Here is an 18,712-nt window from a genome sequence, read left to right on the forward strand (position 1 = left end):
GATAGGGTCCTGCCATGTTTCCCAGGCTGCTCTCAAACTTCTGGCCTCAAGCAATCTTCCTGCCTCAGCCTCTCAATGCACTGGGATTATAGACAGGAGCTACCACACCTGGCCAAATTTTAATATTGAGATACCATCTATATACTGTGAAGTGTACAAATGTTGAATTGAAGTTTGATCAGTTCTGACAAATGTAACCGACACTCCCATTCATATAAGGAACCCTGCATCACTCCAGAAAGTCTCTTGGCGCACCTTCCCAGTCAGTACTCCTCCCCTGTCCTCCAGTCTTGCTTCTGACACCATGGATGCCTGTTTTAGGACCTCACATACATCAAATCATACAACATGGACTCTTCTGTGTTGGTTTCCATCCGGCATTAAGTTGATATTACTGTATGTCGCTAGCAGGTATTACTAAGAGGCCTCTTTGCCACTCAATGTGTGTCAAGCGTATTGCTTATAACCCATTCTACAGAGGGTTTTGTCCTATTGAGTGTTGTGACTGCTGGACTAGGAATCGGAAATGCTGGCTCCTAGTCCAGAACCTGACTACAAGGTGCCTTTGTGACATTCCCAAGTACTTGGCTGAAATACCTCTGCAGATGCATTTCAGTATAGGACTTTGTTCCTCTCCTGAAGATATAAAGGAGTACCAGGTGACCGTGTAGTGTAGCCGCCCGACAAAACCCTGTTAGCCTTCCTGTGATGAGGGGTGGCCAAATGGATGCATGCTCATCTGTTCTCCATACCTCTCCAAAAAAACTTGCTAACAAATATATAGTGATTGTCTTAATCTTTTCTCCAATATAAAAGTCCCCAGAGAAATGGCCAAAAACTAAGAATCCAAATGTGGTCAGGTGTTTGGCCTTGAGTTTCTTAAGAAATGGCTGAGGGAGTGAATATTTGGAGGAACCTGTGGGTATATGTTTGAATGACCCTGTTATGTTATTTATATTTGGATTGGGGAGAGGGAGGAAGGGGAGGATGGATGGATGGACGGATGAGTGAAGTGAGGTGCGTAGAATTGGAGGACTTAATACACTGTAGACATTGACAAAAAGCACAAAGGAAAAAATCCCATCTGTGTTGTACTGTGTAATACTAAAGTTCAAGCGGTGCGGGAGCGGGGCATTTCTAAGAGGTGGGTAGATTTCCTAACAAACTAGAAGGAAAAGAGCTTAAGGAAAATTCCCTTCGTCTTGTGCAATTCAGGATCCCCTGTGGCCTCGGTAGGCCCTCCTGGATGAGAAGGTGCAGGGTAAAGAGAAGCCAGTGACAAGTGCTTTAGCTCTGACCTCTGAGATACTTTGCACAGAACTTTCATCTCTAGGAAAGAGGCCACCTGCCACAGATACACAATCTCTTAAGTTGCATCTTGGATGTGATTGTCTTGTGGTTTAATTAGCTGATGTCTATAAAGCACTTTGAGGGTAGAAAGTCCTAAGTGGCAAGAGCACAGCAGCCTGCCTTTTGTAGCCAAGGTGCCACTTGCCAGCGATGTCACAAGAGTCCCTAATCGGTCCACTCAAAGGCGCTTTATCTCCTGTCCTCAGGGTTTTGCCACCTCTTTCCAGCATGGGTAAATCTTTACACCCGAGATCCAGTCATTAACAGTAACCAGTAATTTCCAACCAAGATGGTGCTGGCTTTGAAGCCTGGAATGCTGAGGTCACTAACAATCTTATCTCCTTTTCATTTAAATGGCCCCTGCATTACAACTATGAGTCAGCCACCCCCACCCCATATCAGCTAGTCAGAGAGGAGATCAGTGAAGTCACCGGAACCAAGAGGGCTCTAGTTACAGTAATTAATCTAGCTTTCCCCGGGCTGATGCTTCTGTAAGCACCAGGGATCAAGAAATAAAGCTAACAAAATATTCATTCTACGATTGCAATTACAGATGTAGAACAGGTACAGACAGACACAGCACCTTGTAAATATGTAAGATGCAAGATGACATCCCCAAAGTCTTATAAGCTTATTTCATTTAAAGCAACCTATTAGACACCTACCTATGAGTAGGCGGCTCCCCAGAAGCTTCCCAGTGCAGCTTCTGAGAGGTGCTTTCCTCTGCTCAGCCAGCTCGGACTGCTGCCTGATTGAACAGGGAAGTCCTCAAAGTTGCACAGGGCTGGACTGGACAGAGTGGGCATGTTCCTGGGCTGGGCCCCGCTCAGGAGGTGGGGGGGCCCGCTCCTCTGTCCCAGTCAAAGGCCAGGCAGCCAGTGGACAAGCCCTGGACTGCTGTCTGGGGAAAGGAACGAGCTTCAGGGTGGCACAGACTGCACGGAGCACATGCGGTTCATCCCGTAGAGGAAAGCGGACCGCTGCACCTCCACACGTCTCAAGCATGTCTGCTAGAAAGGGCTTTCTCCAGAAAATTTCATAAAACCTTGTTTAAAAAGAAGCTAACTTGCTTAAATCCGGTATTTCTCCTAAAGAATTACGTTGTCTGTGTAGCTTTACAGAGCCCTTTTTTGCCTAACTACAATTTTTGTTTATGTCAACTATGTCCACCATATATTTAAATATAAATGAAAAAAAGACCTACTTATGTATAAGTTGCACTATACATGTCATTAAGGTATTAAGTCAAAATACCTGTGATTTTTTTTTTACCACCCTATGCTTTATTGACAAGTAGGCACATAATGAAGACCGTGTTCTCATTTACTTTCCACGAAAGCTCTACTGTACTAGCCGGACTTTGTCGCTGGCATCCGGGGCATGCATGTGGATGGATGCATTTCTTTCCATTTGTCCAGTAGCGCTTAACAGCTGCTGATCCCAAATGACAAATTCTACCCACCGCGATCCCATCAGAAAAGCGGGATCAGCGAGAGGGGTGGTCAGAGGATCTTCAAGTGCCCATTAGGCAGCATCCGGGAGGACTGGACCGCACATCCTGAGTCATCCAAGGAGGCTCCCAGCAGAGGTGACAGTGGCGACAGTGGGAGTGCCCACTGGTGGTTTTTTCCCAAGCCTACACCATTGCTGATTGCCACACAGCAGCCTCCATAAGGGCGGCCACAGTCGAGGCCATGATGCAGGGTCTGCTCGCGCTGTCCTGCTCCCTCTGCCACTTCCTCTCCACTGTCTGCACCCTCCTTGGGTCAGTGCTGACTGACTCCATTTCCCCAGGCTGCCTGAGCATTGTTTGAGCTCTGCTGGCATTCTGTCAGCTTCTGTTGACGGACAGTCCCACTGAGTCCTGCTTCCTGAGCAGACAGGACCGCCTGCCGTTTTCTTCTCTCTTATCGCCCCTTGTCATTAAAGGAGAGGCCTGGCTTCCACGTCGGTTTGTGTGGATATACAGCAGCAAGCGGAACAGAGAGGAGAAATGTTCATTACCGCTATGAACACCACAGCATTTCTCACCGCGTGGACAGTCACTCCCTCTTTGGGAAGGATTAAACCAAAGGATAAATTCGTGAGCATCTAAGGCTTCAAGCTACACCCAATAAGAGAGATCGTATATTATAGATTTTCTGGGGGAGCCTTCAGAATTCGTTTTTTGTTATTTCCCAGTCTTACTCTCAGCTCTCTGGAATCCTGACTAGGATGTTCTGTGCGACTTCAGAGCTTTTTCCTGAAGCTTTTTGTTGTTGTTTAGCAGCTCTGTCTTTCTGAAAAAGAAACATTACCCCGAGTCAAGCTTTCCTATTCACTCTACACTAGCAGAAAGTTGGATCAAGAACCAAATTCATTGGCATTCTTTTATTCCCTTGGAACCTGAGCTATTCCTCAATTTTGCTTTTCTAAGAAAAGTAGAAGGGGAAAAAAAGAATATGAAGTGCCACTCACAGCTCGGTATCTTACATTCCTGAAGATATTTCGCCGAGGCTTTCATCGGTCTCAGCTTTCCTTATTAACATCCCTGTCTGTACATCTTCTCCTATTTATAGCACTCAAGAGTCAGTTTCTTCCAAGATGTACATTAGAAATTTAACAATATTCTGCCAAAAGATCTCATACTCTTAAAATATTTCTCCACCTAAACAGATGTTCTTTGCAAACCTTATAAGCAGACCTGTTGAGGAATTGTAGCATCCAACACATAGTTTGAACTAAATATTGAAGTTTTCCCAAAGCAACCTCAGTGGAAAGGGGAGAAAATGAAATGAGACTGTGAACTTCAAAAAATCATCCTCTTCGATATAATCTACTTAATAGCATTCCCCACAATGGTGGTAGAAAAAGTGGTATAGAGGTGGGAGTGTCTAAGGGAATGAATGTGTTAAAGAATGATCAAAATAAAAGAACGAAAACTAGCCAGTGTGATTTTCAGGATGTGTTGTTATCTAGATGGAAGAGATCTGAGGAAAGGGACCTTTGGTTAGGGGAGATGGGCTCTCCTTTTCTGGAGTTTGCGTTAACTACTGTGGGCTTGGAAACTGGCTTAATGACTTTTCCAGGATTTGGTCTGGCTCTTTATCAGTTCACTCTAACAAGAACATAAGCCAGGAAAGCCTGAAAAATGGCTGCAGCCAAACATGCCCTCCTCCATGCTGCTGTTTGCAGCTCTGTAAATGCATGCCTAGATGATACAGCTAGAGGACAGCTCCTGAAGGTCAAATGAATCCCCTGCAGTCCGTGAGTCAGAACTATGAAGGACCGTGTAGACAGAGACATTTTCTGCCTTCCCTCCTGCTGTTTTGCTGCTGTAAAATGCTCAGTGAAACCTAATTGAATTTGACAATTATAAATTACATATTGAAACCATATAGTTCACCTAAGGAATAGCAATGAAAATAGTGAAGACACCAGAAGCCAGAGTTCCGGAAATGTCATATTCACATAGAAATACTTTAAATTTTTCTCAAGCTTTATTTTCTCTTTTTTCAAGGAAAGCTCCAGACCACCCAGTGCACGAAGTCCTTTTTGGAAACTATACATAAAATCATCACTTTAATTCGGCTTTCACCCCCGTTGTCATATTAAGGCTGTAAGCATATGCATAATGAAGAAACTGAACTGTCAAAAAAGAAGAAAAGAGCGCAGTAGATAAGCTCATTCTTCTCTCTAGTCCTTAGGAGCTGATCCTAAGCTGATACCTTAGTGGAGGGGATTTGTGGAAGTTCAAATATCTTTAAGAGGGAAATAAAGATAAAAGGAATGTGTATCGTGGCCCACATTCCCCTCTCGGTCCTCAATGCCCCAGGCAGTTCTGTATGTGAGCGCAGCACTTCGGACTCTGTTGTATGTGCACAGTTTCCACCGCCTGATTTCTTCTCAGGCTAGAGGAACCCTCATTTAAAGAAGGGAATCCACATCCTGCTCTCCTTCTAGAGGTGCGTGCACTGTCCCACCAGGCCCTCCCCACGCCACCCGTTAAGTCTATCCCGTGCCTAGAACCTTGCAGAATGAACCACTGACTATATCTTTTCTATAAATGACACGATGAGAAGAAGTAAGAAATTCCTTCAGGAACAGTTAAGTGTAAAATAAGCTGGGATGCTCATAATCTTTCCTTAAAAGCTGATTGGAACATAAGCTTACCGCTCAGTCCAGATGTCGGCCTAGGAGCAGCTGGCACAGAGAGCCAATGTTTTGTTCTGAGGGGACCTCATCCTTTTTCTTCCCAAGGTCTCTTGGTCTAATTAAATTTAAGGGAGACAGAGCCTTGGCAGAAGGTTAAAGGAAGCAGCTAGACTGCAGTGTTGGAGCTAGGCTCAAAACTAAATTGAGAAGTTTAACTGGGTGCGTCTCTGGTTTCAATGAAATACTTTTATAGCGCATGGTAGCAATGTCTGTTTCTAAGCCTTTGAAAACCATTTTTCTTTTTCCTTAATTGCAGTTCCCTGGTTGTTTTTATATTATGAGCTACTTGTAGAAAACTACAGGAAACGTTAATTACAATACAAAGCTCCATTTCCCAAGCCTACCAAGATTATTTGAAGCCAAAGTGGGTTTTAGGGTTTTGCTAACTGTAAGTTCACAGCCCTGAATTGCATCGTATGCGGTGCTGCCAGTGTGATGTGATTAAACAGTAACATGTTTCTCCACACCATCATGGAGCTGCTATAGGATCGAGGGAGGGGAGGGATGGGCTGGCTGCCGGACTCCACATCTCACAGCTTCCTCTGGGAAAAAGAATGAGTATCTTCGTGTGATGCTTATAGCAAAATAGAAGCCTTGTAGAAATGTATACAAGCTTATTTAGGGAGGGGAAAGAAAAATAAATTACTTTGTTTTTCTGCTTGTATTGCTATTTCCTTGTAGTGCTCTGTTAAATTGCTAATTACTAATCTTTGTATTCTACTTTTCCTGAAGAACCTGTATATGGACTTTTAGGACCAGCAGAAATAACTTGTTTTAGTATTATTAACACTCTGGGGAGGAAACTGGTACTTTAGCGTATTGTGAAATGCAAAGCGTTTGAAAAAGTAATGATGGATGATGAGAACGAGAGCGAGCGCGCAGTCGCTGTGTGTACTCTCCTGGAGCCCCATTTCAAGCCGGCAGTGCAGACGTTCAGTACATCTAGACAGCCTTCACTCTAGAAGGCTTCGCAGAGAAGGTGAGCTCCAAACGCAGGGCAAAGCAGGTCCCGCCCCTGCCCTCCTGACCCTTCCCATCATGAATCTAGAACAAATTCCCCTCCTGCCAAATTTCAGAGAAGTATGAAGAAAATAAGTGGGAAAGGCTTTCAGTGGCAGTTTGTCTGTTAATTTCACATGATGAAACTCCTTTTAAGCTATCCTTTAATTTGTATGTAGCTGAAATAGAATAATCGAGTATTTCTCACCGTTAAAGATGGGCTGTTTTCATACTGCCATTCTGTTTATTTCAAGGAATCACATCTTACGTGCTATTTGATGAGTACATTTGTGTATGGAAAAGCTAAATGCTTATCTCACTTCTAAAAATGATGTATCTCAAAGTCTTTTTCTTTCTTCCCTCCTTTCCTTCCTCCCTTTCCCCTTTCCTCCTTTCCTTTCTTCCTTCTTTCCTATTTTGTAAGTCATCTTGAAATTCTCATCTCAATCTTTATCTAAATCAGTCTTCACAGAGCTGTAACAAAGACGTTGGTGAGTAGGGGCTGAGAGCAGGATTAATTTCTTCTCCACCGGTTTTCTTTTAGCCAGCCTTCCTACCAAGGAAGCCTCTTAAGTGGATGGAAATGAAATGCCCTTGTTTCCTCGTTTCCTCGAGGGGAGCAGTTAGGGAAAGCGGGAGGAGGAAGGCACTCCCAGAGGGGACGGTGGCGGGCAGAGCGGGGTCCTCCGAGTGCTGGCTGCAGCTCCGTGCTGGGTGTGGAAGGAGGAGTGGGTCGAGATCTGCATTTTCTTAGGAACAGAATCGAACGGAGTAGATTAGGGGTAGAATAAAATAGACCGTGTATAGAGTCCTTGGACGCTAAGGCTAAGTATTGCTTCGTGAAACTCCAGTTTCGTTTTATGAACGTGCGCGTGTGCGGGAGGCAGCGTGAACTGACTTTACTATAGGTCCGAAAAGCTCAAAGTCACCTCGCAGGAAGAACCGCGCCCGGCTGCGGGCCGGGAAGGAACACCCACGGCAGCGCTAGAAAGAGGGGGCGCACTCTCCCGCCGCGACAGCTGGGTCCCCTAGTCCTGGACCTTGCACCCCACACCCCAGTCCCTTCCCCACAGGGCTGGTGGCTTTGGGTAGGATGGGCGCTTGGCGCGGCCAGCCCTGCGGCGGGAGCTGAGCGGCACGGGGGCACAGGCAGCTGGGAGGGGCGCCTGGTGATTTACTCACTTCCCTCCTAGCCGGAGAAGTGCAGTAATTTGAAACAGTTCTCACAGTAGCGTCCCTGACAACTTAATGTAAAAAAAAAAAAAAAAAGTCATTAAGAGTCCAAGGGACGCGTCAGGGAGAAGGGGGGTGGACGGGAGGAGGTGGCTGGGGCGAGCTGGGGACGCACCGCGGTCACGGTCCTCACGGCCGCACAGCGCATTCTTAACCGCGACCTCGTGATTTACGGCGCGGAGAGCCGCAGCTGAACGCGCGCAGCAAGGACCGAAAGCAGGGAAACCCCGGAGTCTTGTGCGTCCAGAGGGAACAGAAAGGTGGGGTCCCCGGGGCTCGGGACCTGCTGCCCCTGACCCACGCCTGCTTCGTCTCCCCCTCTTCTTCCCCAGGACTTTCTGCAGGGCGATTGCACCAAAGCGAAACAGAAGCTGAACTGGAAGCCCCGGGTCGATTTCGATGTGAGTATCTCTCAGGGCGCACGCCGCCCCGCTGCGGGGCCTGGGCTGCGGGGCGGCAGCTCTCGGGGCAAGGCGCCTGAGGTGCCCAAGGCCCTGAGGGCGGGGTGCGGGAGAAGGGAGGGGTTCGAGAATGAGGGAGTCCGACACCCGGGGTGGGGTGTCACTAGGAGGGGGTGGCAGAAGCTCCTCCCTCATGCTCACCCCTGTGTCGCAGGAACTGGTGAGGGAGATGGTGCACGCCGACGTGGAACTCATGAGGACAAACCCCAATGCCTGAGCACGGCCACGGAGTCCGGCCCGCCCTCCAGCTGCAGTCCCCTCAGAGTTACCGTGCAGACGCGCTGTGGGGATAGGGAGGGGCGCACGAATCTGCGGGCCCCCTGCGACCCCTGCTGCCACTGCGCTGTCGCAGCCACAGAAGCGGGGCCATCCCGCCGAGGTTTGTAGCAGCCGGGATGTGACACTCCAGGGTTTGGGTCGCTTTGCTTTTCTCGAAGCCTCCTTTGAATGGCTTTGTGAAATCACGATGTTTTAATCACATTCACTTTACTTGAAATTATGTTGTTAGACAACAAATTGTGGGGCCTTCAAATGGTTTTTCTCTTTTCTTATTAAAAATGATCTTTCTGTGAACTAGCATTTACAGGGTCAGTGTGGATGTTTTCTCCGAGTTATAAGCACTGACATAAGGGTCCCCAAACAAAAACTCCACAATCCAGGCCTTGGAATGAGATGGCTGCGTTCAGGCCTTGCCCTGTTTTGAGAAAGCCCCTGGTGGGAGGACTCCTGCAAGGCTCAGGGGGCGGGGGTGCTCGGGGGAGCCTCCTCCTTAGTCTCTGCCTGTGACATTTCTTTCCCGTCCTGGTGACAAGTCACTCTGGAAACCTAGTTCCTGCAGAAAGGAGGAATTCACACCCAGGCTGGTCTCTGTTGACTATAATTAGAACCCAGGGCTCTCACCATCTCAAAAGAAGGCTTGAGAAATAGAGGGGGGTCAGAAGAAGAAACTTGAAGGTAAGCAAATATTGTTGGAACATTCCATGGCAAAGCCCCCGGGTTACCTAGAGGTCTCTGAGCCTGAGCCTGTCCTTGTGGTCTAGAATCTTTCACACAGAGCTGATTTCCAACCTCTTCTTATTAGTACTAGGTCACTTTTAAAATCTAATTTTAATGTATTCATTCCGCAATTTGTGTTAAATGCCTAATACACGCCAGACATTGTGCTAGGCACTTGAAGGACATCAGCTTTAATTCGAAGTGACAATAAAAAGGTTTAAGGCTCAGCCTCAGATCACTGGATCTGGTTTTGTTGAGTGCATCATTTAGGTGGCCTGGATATGACCACAGGTGTGTGCTCCTGAGCTGTGTATGGCATACAGCGACAGGTAGGCTGACGCACACGTGCAGGACACCCACAGGCAGCAAGCAGGGATTTGTGTACAGGTGTATACCTCTGCATGAAATACAGTATTTTGCCCTAAAACAAATTAGGTCAGGACTCTTCTCTCCCTCACTCCCCTTCCAAGCAAAATAAAATAAAACTTTATAGCAAATGGAATTCCAGCCTTTGCACATGTGTGTGTGTGTATGTGTGAGTGTGGGTAGACTTATTTCTGAACGTCTTCACAGGCAGGTTTATGATCTGGGGGAGGACTGAGTCTCCAACGGCTGGCTCAGGAGAGAGGGCCCTTTGTGTGGCTGCCCAGTTGCTGCGAAAGCATGCTGGCCGGGGCGGCCTCACCCTCGACAGAGCAGAACTGGGGGGCCTGAGCTAGCCCACCCGCTCCTCAGAAGCTGCCCAGGACTGGCCTTCTCTGCACTCCCAGGCGGGATGCTGGTAATTGGAAACACATGGTCGCTGGAAGGCCGGGCCTCTGAGCCTTGGCGGGATGGCAGGCACACACACATACATCCGCATGCGGTGTCACATCGGCTCAAACACAAACATCCATGCACATCCTTCACAAGAGCACACACACACCGCAAACATGCCATCTCACAGTCACACATTCCCTCAAACACTTGCAAACCCAACTCCCAAACCCGCTGTCACACACATCCTCCCCCAAATCTCACAAAGAGTCACATTCCCCTTAGCCTTGACCCTGATGGGCAGGCACCCCCTCTCCTCTGACCACCTGAACCTCCCTTCCCATACCCCGGAGAGACCATTCCAGGGGCCCTCAGGCTCGTGGTGGCCCCGTTTAATTCAGTGTTGCTTGTTTGGACACCTAGAATCAGGAGAGATTCTAGGCAGGGGTTTTTGCAACTCCAGTGGAACCATGATGTTGAATTCTACTCCAAACGGACGGCAGCATCCGTGTTTGAAGGAAACAAAGTAGTTTTGGTTGCAACCTTCTCACTGCTCCTGCACCCTGAGTCATGGAAGGACGGGGTGTTCATTTGGCTTCAGGGTGTATATGTCTAAAAGGATAAAAGGAGAACAGATTTACTTAGGTATTTTTTGTCTATTTCTGCGCTACAAGAGAATTTCATTTGGACATCCTTCAAGACAATTCTTATTACCAGGTTTCTTCTATCTTAAATCGCAACTAAATTTCAGTGAACGTATTTTTTCCTGTTCTGCCAAACTTTGGCTGTTCATTTCAAATGTTATACAACATCTTCCACCTTGATGTTTTGTAAGGCAAAACTGAGAAAGTTAAACCTTCAGTACACTCACATACCCTGGGAAAACAGCCTTGCCCGAGTTTATGCTGGAAGTGCGTGGAGTTTTTGCTGGAGGTGAGTGGAACCCGGGCCTCCCAGCGGCCATCTGACCTGAAAGCCAAGCCCCATTGCCAGCTCTCTCTGCTGCCTTTGTCTTTAAGGACTTACAAGTGAGCTAGGCCCAGCATAATAAACCTGTCACACCTCTGCAGCTGTTTAGGGGCGCAGACTGGGCAGTGCAGGCCGCACGACCTTAAGGGAGCGCTAAAGGGCGTGGGCCGCTGGTGCCTCGCACAAGATGGCTCCTTCGGAAGGCCGGGTCCGCTCGGCCTTGGCGCCGACGTGGGGCGGGTCGGCGCTGGCAAACCCCACCGGGGTGGCTTTGGGTTCTTTTTCGCCCCTTTTAATCATCTTCACCTACACCAACCACCACGAACCTCGTGGAACCTCTGGCAGCCAGTTGGAGGGCTCCTGGCGGATTATAACACTGTGTTATTAGAGCTTGGAGCAGGCAGCAACACTTTAAACATTCACTTGAAAATAACCTTAAATGTATTGTTTACAAATAAATAACTTTTTAACACCCTCCCCCACAAATCTCAAAGCACCCTCCGCACTTTCTTTGTATGTGGGAATTCCTACCGGGTAAATTCTGTGTTAAGGTGCAGCCCATACAGGACCATGTATTTTCTATGACCTGGAGCCTTGATTGTCCGCGGGTAGCATAGAGGGGTGGCGGCAGCGCCCATCCAGGTTTTACAAAACGAGTGTCCCTGCGTATGCACGGACGTGCCTTACAAAGAGATCTTCACGTCCGTACATGCCACCCGCACCCTCCAAAAATTGTGGATTGTCCTCACGGGGTTAGCTAATACTTTTCACAAGCAGCAGCGACAATGGGGCACAAAGCGATGCAAGGAGCAGGCCCACCGTCCAGGGTCCCCTGAGAACACTCGGGGTCTGGGCCTGATTTCCTCCATGAGTAGGAGGCGTCCACGCCCCATGCCAAGCTGGCCCAAGGCCTCCCCGCTCACACCCCCTGTGCCTGGGCGTCTTCGAGGGGCTGTGCCGTCGGGGTTATTACTCGCGGTTGGACCTCGGGCCAATCGTGTTGCTGTCCTCGGGCCCCCGAGCCGGCCCGGGGGTCTGCACGGCCCAGGCCTGAGCTACAGGCTTCCCCTGCAGGGTGCGCTGGGAGCGAGCTCTATCCCCAAAGCTAATTTCCAAGTCCCGAGTACGACTACGACGCTGGGGCAGGCCACCCCACCCTCACCCCCTTCCGTGGCCAGAGCGCCTCTGCTGAGAGCTGACGACCCCGGCCTGACCCCAGGCCCCACCGCCTAGTCCCGGCCCCAGCCCTTCCTCCAGGGTCGGGGTCACACACAGCTGACACCCCGTTCTCAGCTGCCCCTTTGATCTCTGAATTAGGGAGCCAGCGTGTCCGCTTGGGCGTGCTCTGCTATGGGCACTGGGACCCCTTTACTGCTTCGGGAAAGAGCCCCGACGGCAAGTGGGAAGGCCTAGGCTGCCCGCGTTCCCGCTCCCCAGCTCTGCGACCACGGGCCAGGCTCTCAGCACCGGGGCTTCCCGGCTCCGGTTTTGAGGGAGGGGCCGGGCCTTCGGGCCCGCAGACCCGCCACCGCGCGTGCGCACGCGCCGGCCGCGAGCCCCTAGGTGCAGGCCTGGGCGGCTCCGGCCCGCGCCCTTGTCCAGGCGCCGGCGGCCTCGCGCTCCCCAAGCTCCTGCTCGGGCGGAGAGCTGGGGCGGGACTGAAGCACTGTGGTTCATTACAGCATTCCGTCGCCGTCAGCAGTCCCAGCCACGCGAATGCGCCAGTGCGCTCAGGCGCACGCAGAGACTGGTGCGGCAGCCTTCGGGCCAAAGGAAAGCGATTAAAGCTGGTTGGCGAACTGGGACACGCAATTGAAGCTGGGGCCGCACCGACTCCCTCCGCTTCGGGGGAGCCACGGGCCCGGGCAAGCCTAGGAGGAGGCTGAACAGCCCGAGGCACAGGCGGGAGTGGCGGGCCGCGGGCGAGAGAATGTATATTTGGAAGGGGTCAGGACCTCGGCTGGAGTCTGGCTTTTTATGGCGAGGAAGCCGACTGGGAAGGGCCTTCTGGCGAGGCTTTCCTGTTGTGCCACTTTTCCCCAGCAGCGCCGGGCGCGGGGAAAGCGGGGCTGCAGCGGGGCGGGGGAGGGGGCTTTACCCAGCGGCTCCGAGGACTCGACTCTGGGGTCGGGCCTGGCGGGTAGGCCCACCCAGGAGCCAGCTGGCAAATGCAGCGGACTGTCACGTTATTCCGCAGCCACCAAACACTTACTGTAAATCGCTGTCCTGCGCCTCCGGGAGAATCCGTCGAACCTGAGAGGGGAAAGAGGGTGGGGGTGGGCTCGCAGGAAGCCCCACAGGCAGCAGGGACTGCTGACCCAGGACATCAACCGCTCGAGTTCTCTCTGGGAATTTCTAGCACCCAGTCTGCCCTGACTGTGGGAATCACGGTGAGGCCTCTTCCTCCTAAGGTCTCCCTGGGACTACTGGCGCGCCACCCTCGCCTCTGGGTTAGCGCACACACCTCCTCGAGATAACCAGCACAGCCATTGTGAGGCCCGCATATCCTTAGCGGGTGATGATAATAAAAATCACTGGATTCACGAGGAAGCCCCTGGCCCCGGCTCGGCAGCCGCTGCTGTCCTGAGTACCCCAGCTGCGGAAAGATCCCGCGGCCGGGCCCAACCCGCGAGTGAACCCCGGGCTGCGGACCCAGCCGGGCCTACTAGACTGCCGCGTCCCCGGCTCGCTGGCGCAGGGCTCCGGGGACGGGCCTCGCAGGGCCCTCCTGAGCACGGTCTGGGACGCTGATTTTGCCAACTTGGAGGACAATTTTTGTTTTCTCTCTACCAACAGATTTTAGAAATCCGATCGCCGCTGAAATGTGCTTCCTACCCCTGTCGGGTTTGTACGTTTGTAGCCATTTAGGAGCCCCGACGCAGCCTCCGGGCCCAGTGACCTGCTTTTATACTGAAGGAAATGTGGAGGCCTTAAGAGTTAATGGCGCTAAATGTGTTGGTTTTCCTGCTTTTTCCCCGGGGTAGGTAATGGGAGGGGGGATGTCCCTCTCTCCCCTCTTCCCTCCCCTCTCTTTCCATCTCCCTCTCTCCCCGATCCCGGGATCTAAGTCGTCCTCAGAGCACTCCAGCAAACTCCTTCCTTTCCCAGCCTTGAGTTCCTTGTCCCCACCCCGCTGGAGCCCCTCCCTGGAGCCTCCTCTGCTTCTCTAGGCCCTGCCTAGGGTTCCACCACTTGGGTAAAGCCAGAGGCCTCACTGCCTGGCCCTGGCTCCCACTCCGATGCTCACTTGCTGGGCTCACAAACTGCTCTCCCATGCCCACCCAAGTAGCACCAAGCTGTGTTGACTTAGGGGGCCAAGGAGCAGCCCACTGAGTCCCCTCAGTAGGAGCGGCCTGCAGTTGCAGCTGCGGAAGAGGGTAGACAGTCATATCCTAATGACACCCAGGGAGATCAGTGGGCTTGGAGGGGCCCATGGACAGGCCAGAGAAAGAAAATGCTCTTTGGGAGAAAGGGAGGCATCCGCTGGACCAGCAGGGAGATTCTGAGCGGAAGCAATTCCAGGCCCTCCCGAGGACCACACAGACCCAGCCTCTTCTCTCTGGCTGTGTCTCCCAGTGCAAGCTCCAACCTTCTCCAGGACAGGCCCGAGTCTATATGCAAGGAAATTCCAGGTCCTACTGTATCTCCCATAATACGCTCAATATGCTGCAAATTTAAAATCAGTGAGGGGAAAAAAACAAACAACCAAAAAAATAATATAAACCAGAGGGTTTCTTTGGGGCCAGGGTAAGATGGGAAAGCAGCTTAGGTCGTAAATTGAGCCTTCTGCTCTCTGTGTCGTGCTTTAGTTTCCAATAAGGTGGACATGGTACATTTTGCTCAATTTTCCACTAGTAATCATGTTGAGAATGTTCGTGGAGAAGCGGCTTTCATTTTCCTGAATGGGTTTTGGAGCTGGAATTCATTTGCTTAAAAGTATTGTTTCTTTCCCAGCCGACTGGGACCTGGAACCTGCCATTCCCGCTGCAGTGTGGCCCCAAGTCTGTCTGAGACCTAGGCGCAAGCTTGGCATCAGGGCCGAATCTGGCTCATCACCCACATGGTGCAGTGGAAGGTGGGCCTGCAGATTCCAGAGCTGGGCTGGAAGTGGGGACATCCGGGAGAAACTTGGGTGGGGTGGGGAGAAGGATGGGGAAGAGTGACAGAGACAAAGGGACAGAGACACAAATACTCACAGAACCTAATGGTTATGGTGCATTCACACTGAAAAGGGGAGATGGGATAAGGGGTTGGGGGTGGGAAATAGGCCACGGAAGTTCCAGCCAAGAAGCTAGAGCCCCAACTGCAAAGGAAGACATTTGTGTTAGGGTGGGAGGGAAAGCGTCAATAATGAAACCTCTTTGCAGGGAACCTTTTGGCTGTGTTATAAATTGAAATGGGAGATTTCAGAAAGTGGGCTTTCAGAAGCTGGCATTTGGGGCCCTGTGGCAAATGTCAGTGGGTTTCTCTTCCTAAGTGGACAGTGTCAGAATAAATTAAACTTCCCTTGTTGGGAGCTCTCCTGAGCTGCCCCCTCAGATTGGTGGGGTGAAGACTCTGACACAGTCTCTTGGTCCCACACCCCAATCTCTCTGCCTGGCTGCAGAATGGCTGCCTGCACACAATCATATTCTGTCCTGCCTGGCCAGCTTTATGACTTGGCCACCATCAATCTTGCCCCTAACACGACATTTGTTTATGACCGGTGGGAAGGGCTAATGGCTTCATGAACTGTCCACGAAATGCCTATAGTGGAGAAGGCCCTGCAACACCAGGAAGGCCCAAGGAGCAGGGGACTCAGAGCTGGGCTCTGAAGTGAACAGGACCCTCTCAAACGTGAGTCCCTCTCACAGAGCTCTCAGAGGTGGTTCGGGAGTACAGGGAAACTGTCACTCCAACTAGCCTTGCTTTGGGTGCCACCAACATCTCAGACAACACTGGTGTGGGTGCCTGAGGCCTGATCGAGTATGGACACCTCTTGTCCCTCCTAGGCAATCTGTGCAGGCGGCCTCAACCTGTGGAGGGTTCAGGGTCTCTTGGGTTTTGCACCATTAAGAACAAAACTAATGACCCTCCACCTGAAAAACGAGACCCTTCCTGCCCTGTGTCCTCTCCTCGCCTATCAAAGTTAAGGAGAGCCCAATAGGACTATAAGGCACTCTTGTTTCCTGACCCTTGTTTCTGACCCGGCAGGAAATGGCCAAGAGCTTACAGGCCACCAGTACAATCGAGCCTTATTCTTTTGCAAGCATCGATTATTAATGACACAAATTTTGTGGAATAATAAATTGTAAAATGTGTGCTTGTTTACACGCCATCTGGTGAAAAAAGGTCTGCTAACAACATAACCCTGGAAAACTCAGCACGGGTTCCTCCCACACGTGCAACATGCCAAATGCAAGACTGCACATGGGATGTAGCATGCTGGCCTTCATGCACTCATGGCATAAATTGCTAAGAAAATAAATGTGCCCATTGCTAGAGAAAGGACAAAATACTTATTCTCCTAAAGCTTTTTACAGAGTCTATTTTCAAAATTAGCCGATCCCCCACCATGGATCTGGACTGCCGTCACAGGCTCATTTCAAAATGTACTGGCTATTAGTTAAAATATCAAGGAGTTTTTCTCAGAATATTTCACAGACAAATTATTCTTATTGCTAAAATAGTACAAACTAAACGTGAAAACCTCTAAGGAATAAACAGTTCCAGGTTAAATGAGGTTGGCAGAAGCTGGTTTTCTTAAATCGGATGTGAGAATCCAAAAGGTGACGTATTGATAGTAGGAGGCCTTACATAGATACGGTTTTTAATATCCGAATAACGAGCAGAACCCCTCTCCTTCCACTCAACATAGTTTCTAAACTTGCGCAGGCAACGAGTGCAGAAATGACTACTTCATATATGGTTAGCACAAACACCTTCTTAGACACATGTATGCTCCATGCCTAATTTTCAAACATTCGAATGGAAAGGGTAAAGCAGTTGCTAAGAAGCTTTGCTCGCGCATGCCTGTAAACACTCTCGGACCTGCGGGCCAGGGGCTCCTCGCCGGCCGCAGAAACCGCAGCACCGCGTGCTCACCCTGTACCGGCTTCCTCTCCAGCCTCGGGGACTGGAGCCCCGAAAGGAAGGGCAGGGGCTGCTCAAGGCCCACTCCTCGGCAGGGCAGACTTGGAAGGACTCCCAGCTGGGAGCGAGCCGACTCTTTCCCTAGCCCAGGTCACCCCAGCAGCTCGCTCCCGCTCCTGGGAACGATGCAGAAAGCCAGCCGAGCTCTCCAGGACCGACCTGGGCCTAGGCCGGGGCTGATTGCAGTCGCCACCTCCTCAGGGCCGCAAAGCCGAGGCCCAAGGAGAGCGGAGAGTTGCAGGCACGTGGGCCCCGAACACGCTGAGCCCGCCGCTCGCCCTAGGGCTTCTGGCGTCCATGAGGCCGAGGGACTCCCCACACGGCCACTGCCAAGTGAATGGTGGCCTCTGCGGGACGCAGCCCTGCCGGGGAGGCCGCCTACGGCCGCAGCACTGGCTGGGGCAGGTCTGGCTCTGCCAGGCCGAGGCGGGTGGGCCGCGGCCGGGGTCCGGGAGGGTCTGGGATGGTCCTGCAAACGCGCAGCTCAGGGCCCCGAGCCTGGGGCTGCGGGCCGGCGCGGGGCGAGCTGTCACCCGTGAGCAATGAAGTGCCTCTGACCTTTCCACCCCAGCTGCGCTCCTAAACACACGTGTGTCTTCACAACAAAAAAGGCCAGCGAGGAGGAAGTGGGAGCTCGGCGGCGCCGGGCAGCGCCAGGCGGAGTCGCGGGGTGACAGGGCAGGGGAGCGGGCTCCTCCGAGCGCCGTGGCCAGAGCCCTGAGGGCGCTTCTCCCCTCTCGGCGGCCCCCACCCGCCCCGTCCCTGTCCCCGGCACTCCGCGCCTGCCACTCTCCCTCCTCGCGGTCTTCCCGACACCCGGACCCAACCTACGATTAACCCAGCTAACGTAACAAGGGTCTCCTTTGACTGTTTTCTCCACCGACTAATTCCAGAAGGAAGCCGCGGAGGCCGGGGCTCATCTGGGGAGGGAGGCGGCGGGGCGGGGTGGGGGAGGAAGGAGCTCCAAACGCAAACAGAAGCCGAGCCCCGGGCCGCCGCGGTAATTACAGCTAATTAGCTGGAGAGCGTTCTCGTCGCGAGCGGCGTCCAGGAGGCCGGCGTCGGGGCGGGCGCGACTCGGAAGAGACTGGGCCACCGAGAAACGCCCCAGCCGGAAAGCCAAGGCGTGGGCCGCGCGGGTCTCCACCCGCCACCCCCTACTCCACAGAGCCCAACCAGACACGTCGAGAACGGTACCGTCTCTGGCGACCGAGCTGCTCCGCCTCGGGCTGGGCCAGCCCGCCCGTGGGGACAGGGCCATGTGTCACCTGGTGCTGCTCCCCTTCCAGGCCTCGACAAACCAGCTCCGGCCGCGGGCCTTTGCCCGCAAATCCCAGCTCCTCGCTCGGCTCCCCAAAGTGCAGCAACACGCCAACTCCTGGAGACTGGCGATAAGTCTTTACCGTCACCCCCTCCCCTCCTCCGTCCGGAAAGAGGCTGTAACCCGAAGAAGCTGAAGGCAGCCCCGGGACAGCCCAGCGAGATTTAAACGGGGCCGTGAGGCCAACCCCAGCTCGCCTGCCCCGAGGAGACACCCGCGCCAGCGCTGCAGCGATCCTCTCGGCGATTAGGTTACGACCCTGGGGGAGGGGACCGAGCGAATCACAGGCCACGTAGAGCAG

The 18,712-nt window shown here is 52.0% G+C and overlaps 1 protein-coding gene across 1 annotated transcript in view; it reads left to right on the forward strand.

The window, feature by feature from the left end:
* The window catches only part of GMDS (GDP-mannose 4,6-dehydratase), a 640,483-nt gene extending 631,667 nt beyond the window's left edge, over positions 1 to 8,816 (forward strand). Inside the window, exons 10-11 of the mRNA XM_012464875.3 lie at positions 8,109 to 8,177; positions 8,392 to 8,816. Coding sequence (XP_012320298.1) covers positions 8,109 to 8,177; positions 8,392 to 8,454 — 132 coding nt within the window. The 3' untranslated portion in view covers positions 8,455 to 8,816. The remainder of the gene's footprint in view (positions 1 to 8,108; positions 8,178 to 8,391) is intronic.
* Positions 8,817 to 18,712: the final 9,896 nt, after the last annotated feature.

The sequence above is a fragment of the Aotus nancymaae genome, unplaced genomic scaffold, assembly GCF_030222135.1.
Source record: "Aotus nancymaae isolate 86718 unplaced genomic scaffold, 86718_ANA_hifiasm-v0.15.2.pri h1tg000098l, whole genome shotgun sequence".
NCBI lineage: Eukaryota > Metazoa > Chordata > Mammalia > Primates > Aotidae > Aotus > Aotus nancymaae.